Source organism: Photinus pyralis, unplaced genomic scaffold (genome assembly GCF_008802855.1).
Source record: "Photinus pyralis isolate 1611_PpyrPB1 unplaced genomic scaffold, Ppyr1.3 Ppyr1.4_LG2, whole genome shotgun sequence".
Taxonomy (NCBI): Eukaryota; Metazoa; Arthropoda; class Insecta; order Coleoptera; family Lampyridae; genus Photinus; species Photinus pyralis.
In genome coordinates, this window is record NW_022170403.1 from 13,375,509 (window position 1) to 13,389,836 (window position 14,328).

The following is a 14,328-nucleotide window of genomic DNA, read 5'->3' on the forward strand; positions in this document are numbered from 1 at the left end:
ATCAATAAAAAAGCTATTTTATTTACTATTACCTAGCTAATGTGTAGCAACTATCAAGTTTTCTCATATAGCTGATCGAAGTAATTACTGGGTGGGTCAAGTTTACATATTTTTTTAGTTACTTACCTTCTAGATTATTCTAATTTGTTTGTAAATTTAGACATTTACTTATTTATATTAAGTAGACACAAATTTTCGCCTAATTCTGTCATTGCGTGTGATCTACATAGATACTAAAGAAGTAATGACCACTCACGTTAGGAGGGAAAACTTAAGAATTCGGTCTTGGGGATTAAAGCGAATGTTAAAGTAACAGTCTTTTACGTTCCATGATCATAGTTTCATTGCACTTAACTTGCAATCGAGTGCGTATTTATTTATTGCGTGCGTGAGTGAGGTGTAGGTTTTTCTAATTTGCAGTGCCATAGGACTTGCTATCACTATGACCGCTATTAGGTGAGGATGTCTTCTTGATTAAGTAAACAACTAAAGAGAATAAATAATAATTACATCCGAGGAATTTATTACTAATAATTTATTGCAAATAATATCCGAAGGAGAAATTAATTCATAAATTAATTTCATATTGCTGTCAAATAATAGGTTACACACAGAGACAGTTGCACACTTTCTCTTTTTGCAAATGTAATTAATTTTGAGAACTTGTAAAGGATATCAGCACGAATAGGTGTTTACAATGGCAAAATTACGTGAATGTATTTATATTTGATTTATGCATTTTCTCGTCTATTCTTCTGTGCGAAATTTTGGGTTGCACAAATTGAATAGTGCTAATTTCTTTTATTAAAAGAGATGAAAGTGAAGATTGGCTAACAAATAACCATCCATTATCATTGTTCTTACTAATTTACGTGCACGATCCGTTAAACTTAAATTAGCTAATAGTGTCAAATAAGTAAACTTAACACATTCCTTATTTAGTAATAAACAATAAATTCTCGTGCTTTGCCATTTTAAGAATGAACCGGTGTAGATAATAACAATATAATAAATTGCATAAAAAACGTCAACGATAGAAAGTAGATCATTTTAATTCAAGGGATCTAATATGACTGCAGAAAAATTACGTTATCGCAAAATATACGCAACATTTCTAAATTATGAGCTTAGCACGATCTACATACATACATAATTAAGTTTTCGATAAATTACGCAATCGTGTACACCTTATACGAACAAGACCAGCGTGAATGGGTTCAGTTACTTACCTTAAAAATTAAGGTATGGCTTTTTAACTATTTAAAGTCCAGTTTGTACGTGCAATATTAATTTTATTGCAACATACAAGAATTATTAATTTTTTACTATCGGCCCTTTTCTTCATCATTTTTTGCGGTTGTTTGATGATCTTTACAGTGTATTCAAGGCTTTCCATCTACGACTATGGGTTTTTAAATCCAACATACGAGTACCTTTATTTACAAAATACCTCACTTTACAATGAACAAGTATAGGATTAGAAAAAATTTTTTTATTATACCTGAATCACAATCTCCGTTTTAAACACTCAAATACGTCCGAAAAAAAGGCCTTTAAAACACACGTGCTTTAAAGTTGCTAAGTGATGATACTTTTGAAACTTTGAAACTTTTGAAACTGTCATCTGGTGCGGAAATAAAAAGCTTTCTGTAAATGCAGAACATTTCTTTGGCTTGTACCTATCTTTTGGTTGAAGCTTTCACAAACGCGCGTAATTTAGGGTATGCTTCCAAATCTGTTCCACTTTTTAATCGCAGCATTGTTTGAAGTTTTGAATGAATGCACCAAAAGATAGAAGATTTAAATACCTTTGGCATTTCCTTCATATATGTCAGCATTATCGATGCATTTAAGACTTTATTCGTAAGTAACTTCCTATTCATCCATGGAAACGTTTGTTTAGATTTTACAACAATCGATTTAATGGACGGTGTATTATCTTTTTCAACGGAAATCGTTTTATTCACAAAGACGATGATTTTTATAAGCAAACGTCAAGTGACATTTCCATGGCAATCATGAAATTACGAACACCCAGCCCACTTAGACATGTATTCGAGTATAGCGTCAATATGATTTCATTGTATTGCCTATTTTTAAATTTAGTTAAATTTGTTGCAGGTATAATAAAAAATACTATAAGATACACGTGTATAATTGGTCTTTAAAGCATTTGCAACCTGAAAGGCACTCCGCTTCGCATTGTGCCATTAAACTCGTTGCGCGTGCTTTAAAGACTTGATTATACAGATTTATTCAATGGTTATGGGAAAGGGGCGTTCAAAAATGAGTTGCTGTCTAGTCGCCTTTGGATGTTCAAGTTAAGTACGATTTCCCATGTAAACAAAAATTCCAAAGGTGACTCGACAGCAACTCATTTTTGATCGCATAGTACAAAGAATTTCACAGAGCGCATCCTTCCGTAGCCTACCGATAGATCTAGCCGTGACATTTACTTTAGTGACGTCACAACTGGAGATGGGCCACTATAACGCGATACTATGTGTTTAAATGCAATTTGATTTGCGCGCGTACTCATTTAACGCGAAAACATTTAGTAATTACTTATTTTGAGCCGCAGGATTGTTATATGTTTTTTCCTACCCAGCAAACATATAATCCCTGGCAAGTCATTGGGCCAATACCAGTGGTGTATGACTTTCCTTCATTGGCCCGTTTAACATTGTTTGTTGGGTAATTATAGACACGTGTAATTATGCAAAAACTTTTATTAAATACGTACATAAACAACAAATACTCACTGAAAACAAATTAAATTTAAACATTCTAATACACACATCTGCCTTTTTTAGCGTAACAAAACGAAGTTGAGGCAACCCGTATATGTGCTCGATTTTCCGTCTGCCTATCTGTCTGTTCCATCGAGATCTCGGCTCCTGGACCACCTAGAGACTACGGGTTTTCGGTCATTTGTAGTTGCCAAAGTCTATATTTTCCCGTTACTCATCATTTACATCCTTTTCATATATGATGCCTGATTTTCAAAAATGGTGGGATACGCGTCTTCGGCAAGTTTAATCTGGTCTCGTGGAACTGTTAATACTGTACCCTCTTGTCTAGTCATCATCTTGTCTACCCGAATAATGAAAATGTCGGAGAAATGCTTTATACAAACCCTGGAGTAACTAGTAATTTCGAAATTGTCCCGGTGAATACATATTAACCACTTTTTTTAATCGTCTTCATTTTTCGGAAAACGACAAACCGTAACCTTGTCTCTTGAACTATAATTGCTTTTGCAACCAGAGACGCAGCACGTATTTGGCATTTTCTTACTTATTCTGTTAGAATACAGTTAATTTAAGTGTACAACATTAAAAAATAAGTTAACATCAAGCTTACTTGGAATTAATTACATTAAAAGTCGATATGACGGCCGCCGTCAGTTGTGACGTCAACGCAATAGTGGGGATGAGTGTCACGGCTAGTTCTGTCGGTAGGCTACGATCCTTCCCAGTCTAATAAAGTATTTGAGTATAGTAGAGGGGGCTGGGAAGACATATTCCGTCACATATTACACTTATTTCTATTATAGGTAAGTATTTGACAATAGTCAGCGTAGTTTGTCTAATTATTAAGGGGATATTAAAAGCCTACAATACAAGATAACTGAAGGTATATTAAGGTTTAAATTGAAGACAAACCCAAATACTTTTATTTCTTCGCTCTAATAAAAGCATCTATATAATAACGTCCTTGCGCTACACGGATGTATCCGCCCGATAGCTTTCGGTGACCAAAAATCCGATTGGTGAGGAATTTGTGAACCTCCGTGTTCTATTGTCGTAGAGCTACTCCCCGTGGAAAGAGGAGGTTATCTAAATCTTCCCCTAATCACGGAAACGATAGATAGATAGATTTCGCAACCATCGGAGACATTGGAAATGATAACCGTATAACCTATATCCTATAAATCCATATGTAAAACACAAATAACCCTTATTCGCCCGGAATCACTTGCTCCACTCGCGCGCGCAAGCTCGCTCGTGTCGCAAACATACACTTTCTGAATACTAAGCGTCGTAACAGGCTTGTAATGTCATCACGGGCGATGTGCGAGAATTTTAAATTCGAATTAACAAAACCCTTGCGCACTGTTAAGTAAGTACCGTATTGACAGTATCCGCGACTTTTCCGGATTCTACCGATTGCGACCGATTACGGTACAATAATCACTTGATGCGACACCGTGTCTTTTCTGCTTGCACGAAATCTGGTAACTTCATACCCGTAACAAAACATAATCATTTCAAATGCTAAAATCTCCTCTCCCATAATGCTACCCGGCGAAAGGAATATAAAAAAAATTTTGTTTTGACATACAAATTTCATTCCCCGTTTCGACCCACTCACGAAAATGTCCTTTTTTTGGCCGCATTTCAATCAGATTTGAAAACCAATGCGCATGAGTTGGTGCCGGTTTAGTATGCGGTCTACCAATCCAAATTGAATTTAGTATGCGGTCTACCATCTTGCTGACAGTCTACCTCAACTAATTGAATGTAGTGTGCGATCTAGTATGTCCCTAGACTATATTAAAGGTGTTACAGGTAAATAAAAGTACTCATCAGAATTACGAAAATTGTATTCAATATCAACAATTACATTCTATACACATTATATTCATTGTCAACTTTTATTATTACATATACTTATTCATTCGCGATAAACTTGCCTAATGTCGTCTAAAAATTTTATAAACAGATCATCTACGTTTTTATTCAAAATCCGCCAACAAACTTAATCCAAGTGGGACTGGGAATGTTGGATGGGCACTCCTCTCATCTTTTTCATTTTTTTTATTTTGGCGTCTAGCCAACTCCGCTCAATTCCCTGTGTATGAGCTCCAGTCTCTGGATTAACGTAGTTCTCTTGATGATTTACCTGCGATATGCAGGCCATTCGTCAGAGTGGATAAGCGATCCCATTTCAACTTCTCTTTGAATTATTGGGAGCAATGTTTCTGCATCTCGTCTTGCCACATAAAAATAACGAGTTTCGTTAATATTCCTCAAACCAAACACCCATGGTCCATCGATACGTCGTCCATGGTTACGATTATTGTGGATGTCATCATCAGACTCTTCTGATTCTGCAGGTGCATCGCCCTGCAACATTCTTCCTCTACCGTATTTTCTGCCACCGGCAAAACGGGCTTCATCTATTTGCACCGGGTCTTCATGTGTTCCAGTTAATCGACCATTTCTAGTGTCTGATACCATCGAACTGCATACCTCTCTACACATGTTGAACCAATCGATCACGGTAGCGTTGGAACGACCGGTAAGACTAACGACGGAATCGATTGGAATGTCCAATAAGAAAAGAAAGATCAATTCTAATATTTGGACCAGCAACAACTTGCTGTTAATCCTCCCATTTAAATCGTTGTAATGGAAAAATGTATTTCCATTCCGCACCGACCGTGTGGTTTGACAGCCTTTCCTTGGACAGCGCAATATTGGCCTGAATTCTCCACGATCTCTTCTTCGTTTTTCTTGCATCGCCGAGCCACATCAATGACAATTTGCAGCATCTTCTACGGCGTCCAACAGATTATGTTGTCTCAAAAAATTAGTTGCCATCTCTTCCGAAGACCCCACGTTCAAATAAGATTCGCGAAGTAACATGTTGAGTGCCAGCAAAACGAGCAGCAACGGATAGTTATGAACTAAAATATGGGGAGATTTTGACCAGCTTATATACATGGGGCTACTTAATACTTATCCATTAAGTAATTGTAATTAGCAATAATGGGCCATTAATGGGATAGCAGCCCGCAATTGCAAAAATGCAATTATGGGTGATTGTCTAATGATCATCATGGATCACTAAAAAGAAAGTGGTTGAAATGTGCTTTATTTTTTTGAAATACCTGACGAATATTCCAATGTAAAAGGGTAGACCGCATACTACATTCAGATTGATAGGGTGTAGACCGCTATCTCTAAGGTAGACCGCATACTAAACCGGCACCTAACTACTACATAGTTCACATTGTCAAACGAAAGCTTATAATGTCCTTTGCTATCTTCTACGCTCTATGGCGTCCCTTGGAGCGATGGGGAAAGGGGTAAAGGTACCTAGAAGCTAAAGAGAGAGAGAGTTAAGCCACCCACATTCGATGGAAAATCACCGTGGTCCACCTACTTGATACAGTTTGAGGCCGCCGCGGTGCTAACCTTCAACTTAATATAAAGAAGTGCAACCTTTTCCAAAAAGATGTGACATATCTTGGTCATTTGCTTTCGGAGAATGGAGTGACAATGGATCCCGACAAAGTTCGTGCAGTACAAGCCTAGCCAAAAGATAAACACGAAATACGTAGATTCTTGAGCCTTTTCACGTAATACTAACGATCTGTTCGTGAATTTGCCGATATTGCAAAGCCGTTGAACAAGTTAACAGCGGAACACCGAGATTTAAAATGGGATGATGGATTGAATAAGCAGGATATTAAAGATCTTAAACAAGCTTTAGTTACGGCTCCGATGCTCAGCTATCCTAGAAGAGAGGGGGGGGGGGACTTCGTGTTAGATACAGACGCTAGCAATGTTGAAATTGTGCTGTACTGTCTCAAATTCAGCATGGGCACGAGAGAGTGGTCGAATATTTCATTAAAGTTTTTTTTGTACTCCGTGAACTAAATCAACGTGTTTTGAGAGACGCATTACATATCGTCAAACGACTCATTTAATTTCACAGTTTTGAGAAATCAGCCACCCTCCAAGACTGTTTGACTTACCTATATTTATTGTTTTCAATATGACAGAAATTGATTTGAAGTTGTTACGTTCCCAATAGCTTAGGATACTGCATTTTACAAGTCACGTAACTGAATAATTCATCCTTGAGTTACTCCAAACTGAATTTGAAATAACACAAAAGAACATTAAGGAAATTAAATGTATTAAACATCTTTAGTAAGCTGTCTTTTCTGCTACAAAAAACCTTGGAAAATTAAAATCTTTTATTTTCAATTTTACAGGATTTGAGGCACATTCCGTTATTTTAAATGAGATGATAATTTTTTTTCGACGAAATATAATGCAAGTAACCATACTGCGGAACGACTTATTAATTGTTCAAATCTTTTCGAATTTTTTGGTAAGTATATATATTTACAAAATAAATTGCCTCATGTAAATCAAATGAAAAGAAAATCGCAGTATTTTCAGGATATGATTAAATAAGATCCATGTTGGGCTTAAACTCGAAACGGAACCAACACAAAATTAACGAATTGCGTCTGTTTCTATTGCAGCCAATCCAACTCGTCTGTATGTCACCGATTTCTATTCGCACGAAACGGTACATGTGAAATTTTACGTGGATGTACAGCCCAAATTAAATCGAAATTTTTTTAACTGCATAGAGGGCTCTAGTGCAAAACAAAGCATGGGTGCGAATGTCTAAATAGGCATACTTGTCACATGTTACGTTTCACATTTATGAATATGGGAATCAGTTTGTTTATTTGTGTGTTTGGCCCAAGTATGTGTGAGTCTGAGCATGCGTCTTTTTCAGATGACGGCTTCTATATTTAAAATTTCATTCCGACACAGTAACAAGCATTGTTTCTTTCGTTCTCCCTAAACATTAAAATGAGTAATAACGAGTACCTACCTATCAAAGTCCAAGCAACCACGGCTGTCTATGGTTGAAAAATACGATAATAGTTTGAGGAGTAACGGTAAAATAAAATGAATGTGCTTCTACACCGTTGCAATCATTGCACCCATTTTGATATAAAAATTTTAAACGACTTTTACTTTTCATTCGAAAGTTGATGAATCTGAACTTATTACCTACCTACCTAGTGCCAGTTTGCCGTTGTAATATAATTTATGTCCACCTTCAGGGTATATTCGATTGTGATTACATTTTACATGATTTTACTTAGTAACATAACAAATATTATTTCGAAGTTAAATGATTATTGATTATTATAAACATTCACAAATCTCATTAACTGCAATCATGTAGTTATAGGATTTGAACTTGAGACGTTATGTCATTGGCTACTTTTTATTTGTTGCATTATTCAACATTAGTTTGTGAAAGTTTTTTCTTCAATTAAGTCTTGAATAGTCAATGGCTTAATGTACATATTGTTATGAAGGTGACGTGCCATTTCCCCTCACGTGCTCTACTTGAGTTTATTATTAACAGCATAACAATAATCTGTCTGTCTATTGACTGATTTTGCGACGACTATTCAATATATTTATGCAAAAAGGTAAATTCAAGGTGATCGATATTCGATCCGCCCAGTTGTTCATTTTTGTAAAGGAAAGGTCGCTCACTTTCGGGTATTTTCTTGATTTCCTTTTCTAAAATAGAATTACGTTGTGCATTTGCGTTGCCATAGAAACAACTATTTGTGAGTAGTAACTTTTCATGAATTCCATAAATGCAATAAAAACCAGTATTGCAATTCAAAATGTCGAGAGTGGTAGCTAGGTCTCGCCACTTTGAAAATGTAACGGCTTAGTTACACTTACAGGGGTTGAACACTCCACTCGTAGAAAATGAATTTCAATCTCTACGGCACTGGTAAAATTTGTACTGTAACAGTTAATTTCTTGTAATGATATAATTATTACCACGGCTAGGTCAGTAATGAATAAACTTTCAATGGCTCTTACCTTGCTGAAGGTTGGATCGTTATGTCTTTATCTCACCTATAATCTGAAAATTAAAACCTGATGCTCTGGTTTGATCACTCTGAAATAATTGCTCACATAAATTGACTTGTTTGAATATATTACTGAAAATAATTTCGGTCCAACTCCAATTTTCTTTACATTTTTTGTGATTTAAAAAATGGATGTACTTCATGTAATTAATACAAAATAAAGTTTCAATTCGTGATCACGTTTCCAATCTAACTAATTATAGAGATTTTTTAATATTTGTAATTAATCGGACACCTGGTACAAAATTCTATTAAAAATATCAAAATAAAATTCCACATCTCTGAATGCTAAATAAAACTTAATCTAAAAAAAAAGAACTGAACTTGAAATTCTACTTCACAATTAATGAGAACAAATTACCAATATCTTTGGTTTGGGTTCACTTACCATTCATAAAAAAATACACAAATTTGTTCACGGGATAAACTCCCGTAGGTCGATTTCTTCAGGAATGTTAAAATGACTTTGGGCGTAAATCTTTTATACAAAATCCCTAAAACGATCGACTCCTACAATAGTTACACAACGCAAACAATTCAAAGTAACTTACATTTATCGATGAGTCCAAAGTTTCTCCAATTGACAAGTTGATTTTCTCCTTTAGAAGGGTCACAGCAATTAAGAAAATTGGATGGTGGAACGTCTTGTATATAATAAATAAGAGAGGGATAATAAAATAAAAAAAATAAAAATAAAATAATACACTCGGACCTATTGTATCGGCAGGTAAAATTTGCTTACTCGTTAAAAATGAATTTCGAAAGACTGACTCAGGTTTTTCACAATTTATTAGTTGAAATTTGGTTTATTCACTGGAATAATTTTCCAATGTTCTGCAGTATGGAAATGTCCAACATTATCCTTATAACGGGTTTTAACTGCCAACAAAAGCACAAATTAATTGCTTTTAACCTTTTTACCGGTTGCCACTTTATTGGAAATCTTATTAGCATCTCGCATAAACAAAATGGGTTCATAAATGTGATTGATAAATGGGTTTTTTAACGTAATTAGCAACTTCAATAATAGCGCAATGAAATTACGCCATGGTAGTGACAATTTATTTTTACGCGAATACGCTACTCCGTTAATACAATAAAACGAGTTTGTTCGCTTACGCTTTAAAAGGTAACACCATTGAATTTATGATAGTTATAAATTCAATGGTAACAGTTCTCACCATTCACGGTTAAAAATGATATCAGCCGGTCGGCGGACTCTGCCACGCAAGTTCCCCGTTTTGCATAAACCAGAAGCCACTAATTATTAGCTTACGTGTAATGGCAACTCGTTACGAATTTAAAAAGCACCCCCGGCAATCATTTCGTCGAAATGGCGGCACAGTTTTTTTTTGTGTATTGCGATAATGAACTAATCAACTTTTGCACTAATCTATCACGTATGATAGCACAGCTAACAGTTCTTCCCTATTCTTCGATATACGAACCAGCCTTGACTTTCAATTGAACATAAATTTTATATGCGCTCTAAAAATGCTGCACTCAACTTGCATACTTTCTTTGGGTGTCACAGGGAATCTCCCTGGCCCTGGTCCTCCCTCCCTACCCGCGGTCCCGCCACCCCTCCACGTGCTTGACCACCACCCGAACTGGCACTGGTTTTTTGCGGCATTCGGTAAAATACGGAATCTGCGAGCGTACCTGTTTGCAATCGTAAAACCGGATGTTGAAAGTTGGGCCGTTAAATTATATTGTGACTATATCGTATGCTGCAATGATCACATCGATGTCCTTATGTAAACGCGCTGTAACACGAGGATATTTAGAGGTACATTTAGAGGTATAGACGTAGACAATCCTTTTTCTTCTTATCCACGGATCTCGCTGTGAGTACTCCTTGTCCAAATATTGAATAAAGATCGATGTTTCTAAAATACACACAAAAAAACCCTAAAAGTGGAACCAAACATAAGCACACAAATAGTAGGTACATAAACCGTATTTACAAGATGGCGAAAGCCTTGAACTGTAGTGAACCAATATGTGGTCGAAGCCAATGTGGTACCCACAATTGGTATTAGGAATAAAATGATAAACGAACAGAAAAAGTGCACTGTACACTGAAAGATTGTTTTGAATTTTCACTAATCGGCGTGTTTTTGATATTCACTCAGATGCTCAAAATACGGTTGCATTCGCGTTCGATGGATCTAAAATGAATTAATGTCCTCAGGAACCGCAAAGCAATGTAAGTAAACGAAGCAAATAAAAAAATTTGCCGGAGGAAAAGGCGAAAGACAATTTGAAGCAAATCTGCACATTACAAAAATATTCTAGCGAATAGCACGCCGCTGGGCCCAAAAACACAAAAAAACAAATTGTGTTGCATGTAAAAATGAATCTTCGATATTTATTATGTGTGGACTGTATATGGAATGCGTGCCATACTTTTCGTGTAAGAGGGATGTTGAAAGAATATCGACACTAATGATTAACGTGTTTATTGATTAAAAATACAAATAAAGTAAATTGATTCTCATCTTAATTTGGTGAATCGATACGGCACATGTACTACTATGCGATCAAAAATGAGTTGCTGTAAGCCACCTTTGCAATTTTTGTTTGCATGAGAAATCGTACTTAACTTGAACTTCCAAAGGTGACTCGACCGCCGCTCATTTTTGATCGCTCGTTATAAAATAGGAACAAACGCGAAAAGAAATATGGGAGAAAGGACTTTCGTGTCGTTTCGAAGTATAGGTCTCCTATACAAAGGCGCAATAACCAACGATGGCGATGCGGTAGAGATAGCCTAGACTGTTTGATTAGACGACATCAAAAGGCGATGATTTGCTTCGAAGAAGGCGGCAATCAAAGTGGTCACTGGATGTATGACAGCCAGTATATATTCTTTCAAACTTTGAAGGCGCCTGGCAAAGTGTAAGGCCCCACTAAATGGTCTGGCATACTTATTGTTCTGCTCGTGAAATTATAAATTTATAAGTAATAAAAATTTCAAAGTGCCTCAAGAACATAAAAAAAAATCGTATCTTTAAAAATATAAACAGATGATTTAGCCCCGCTTCTCCCCAGCCAGGTCTGCATTTCTGTGTTTGGGTATTACTGGAGAAGTATTGGACAAGTTTTCAGCGTGCCTCAAATACCCTACCCAAAAATGTCTACCAGCTCTCCTACTATATGGTTCGACCCAACCTTAGAGAAGGAAAGAGTGAGGAGTGACAATAGTGATCGTAAAGTGAAGCCCAAATTAGTTTGTTATTTCACTCAAAAGTAACCTGTGAAATTACATGCCTTCGTGTGTTTTTTGGCTGTTACTTCCGTGCACTACAATGTATCATTGTCCAATAATGTTTTTATTTGTTACTCAGTTGTAAACGTTGATTAATAAGACAAAACGCAAACGGGTAAACGTCATGTTTAAACGCTACTGACTTGTAAAACTGACAGCAGACCTGTAAAAATTTTACAAGTTAGTAATCTAGTAGGTAATTTCATTGGCCAGAATTAATGAGAAGTCTCCGTTACATGGATAACATGATATTTTAGACATTTCTTCAAGATTAATTTAAGAACTAATTATTTACGTTTACTATTGTTTACAAATGAGTAACAAATAAAATATTGTACATTATACGCCAGGTAATAGTTTTTATTCACGATCATATTGTAATCAGTCTCATAATTGTCATTTTGAAGGATAAGGAAGTTGTGTTTTACAACACTTATTTTTCCAGGAGGGAGGAAAGTAGATTCTCGAGGTTAGTAATGTTCGATTCGAGGTTAGTAATATTTCATTACCTACCTCGATTCAGTTGCTAATATCCTAATGGATGGCGCTCTCATCGTAACTGTCTGACACCGATGACAGCTGATTTAGATGCAAATTGTTCAAAACCGCATTTTAAAAACAATTCTTATTCTTATTATGAGTAATATGGATTATTTTAAGTTCTGTGCTTTTTTTTGTAAATTGCAAATGAACCACCAAACGCGAAAAAGTGAAATAAGTAAATGCGTACCAAAGTAAACACAAGTAGGAGTTGTGATTAACTTTAGCCAGATTACGGGAAATGATGGTTTGTTTTACGTAACCTAAAACTAAACGAGCGCGATGCTAAATGGTTAAGTAAAAACAAAAGCAAAAAGAAACCGTTAATTATTAAAGGATCGGTAAGTATATTAAACTCGAACTTGAGTTTAATAAAATTGATTGTTACTTTAGAAAGCCCATTACTGTTTAAATTTCTGGGTGGAAAAGTTCAATTCTGGTCTATAAGACATGGAAACATTGGGTTGCGCTTGCGACCCATGAGAAGAGCAAGGGATGGCAATTTATGGCATCATAATGTTGCATATCGGAGACGTCGTAGCACTACCTGAAGAGGATACTGCCATACTTTGTTATTTTCGCGTGCCCGTAAAGCGAATGGGCCACTGAATTGGCGACGAAACCTCCTGCTAGTGCAGCCAATCTACAGCCACCGAACTGTTTTAAGTTGAAGAACTCTATTGGCACTTAGGGTTGCCAACTGTTAATCATGGTTTCGCGGGATTGTGGAGTTTAAATTGCGGGACACGAAAAAAATTCGCGGGACAATTCGCCGACGGGTGGGGGGGGCTCCTGCAAATTTGTTTGGAAAATTTAGAAACGCACCTCCACAGACATATTAAATCAATTTTATTATTCCAGAAAAAATAAACAAACTACAAGTAAGATCCTAAGAACAAACATAAAACTAAAAATTTACAAATACTGAAATAAAACAAACATAGATAATAAATATATACCTTAATTATTACCTTTAAAACTGTACTTCACTTGTGACTTTGCAGATTTTAACATTCTTCTAACGCAAATGTATAGAAATCCTTGCAACTTTGCTTAAAATTAATTTTAATTTGCGTTTAGGGGGGGTCGTCGTACACGCACTACGTTGATCTTCGTCAGAGGAGTAAGCGTCTGAAGTATCCATCTATAATAACCACAATACTCAATTCAATACATAATTAAATGTATAAGTGAATTACTATAACGAAGTTATAAACCAAACAACTTACCATAATTTTGACAAAAATGGACTCGCACAAAATTTAACGCAATGCGCACAACACAACGTATCTTTTACTTTAGAAACTGACTGAGCACAAGTCACAACAACATAGTCATAGAGCAGACTCTCACGCTCACCCCACCTACCCGCCGCGGGCCGCCTACTATATAAGAAGATCACGCATGAGTACAACTAAAGGCTCTATAAAGTACAACAAGTGCGCCAGATCTGCGTGTTTTTACTTCAATTAATTGAAAATCAGAAAATGCGGGACAAACGGCGTCCCGCTTTAGTATCCTGCGGGACGCGGGACAAAATACCTAAAATGCGGGAAATCCCGCAAAATGTGGGACGGTTGGCAACGCTATTGGCACTTGCTAATATTGTAGCGATCATATGCCAAAAACAATGTCACAACAGGTGTTTAGTGACTACCTGATTGGATCTGGAGAATAAATCTTTCGTTATTGACATCTGCACAGATTATAATACTAATATTGTAACCCAGTCTAAATCTGTAATCACAAAAGATCACTGTAGGTACATTTTAGAATAATAAAACTGACATGGTCATTA

General features: G+C 36.1%; 1 protein-coding gene across 1 annotated transcript in view; it reads left to right on the top strand.

Annotated features, from left to right (window-relative positions):
• Window positions 1-224: 224 nt before the first annotated feature.
• Window positions 225-14,328, top strand: part of LOC116164278 (peroxidase) — a 73,934-nt gene continuing 59,830 nt past the window's right edge. Inside the window, exon 1 of the mRNA XM_031478424.1 lies at window positions 225-456. Coding sequence (XP_031334284.1) covers window positions 443-456 — 14 coding nt within the window. The 5' untranslated portion in view covers window positions 225-442. The remainder of the gene's footprint in view (window positions 457-14,328) is intronic.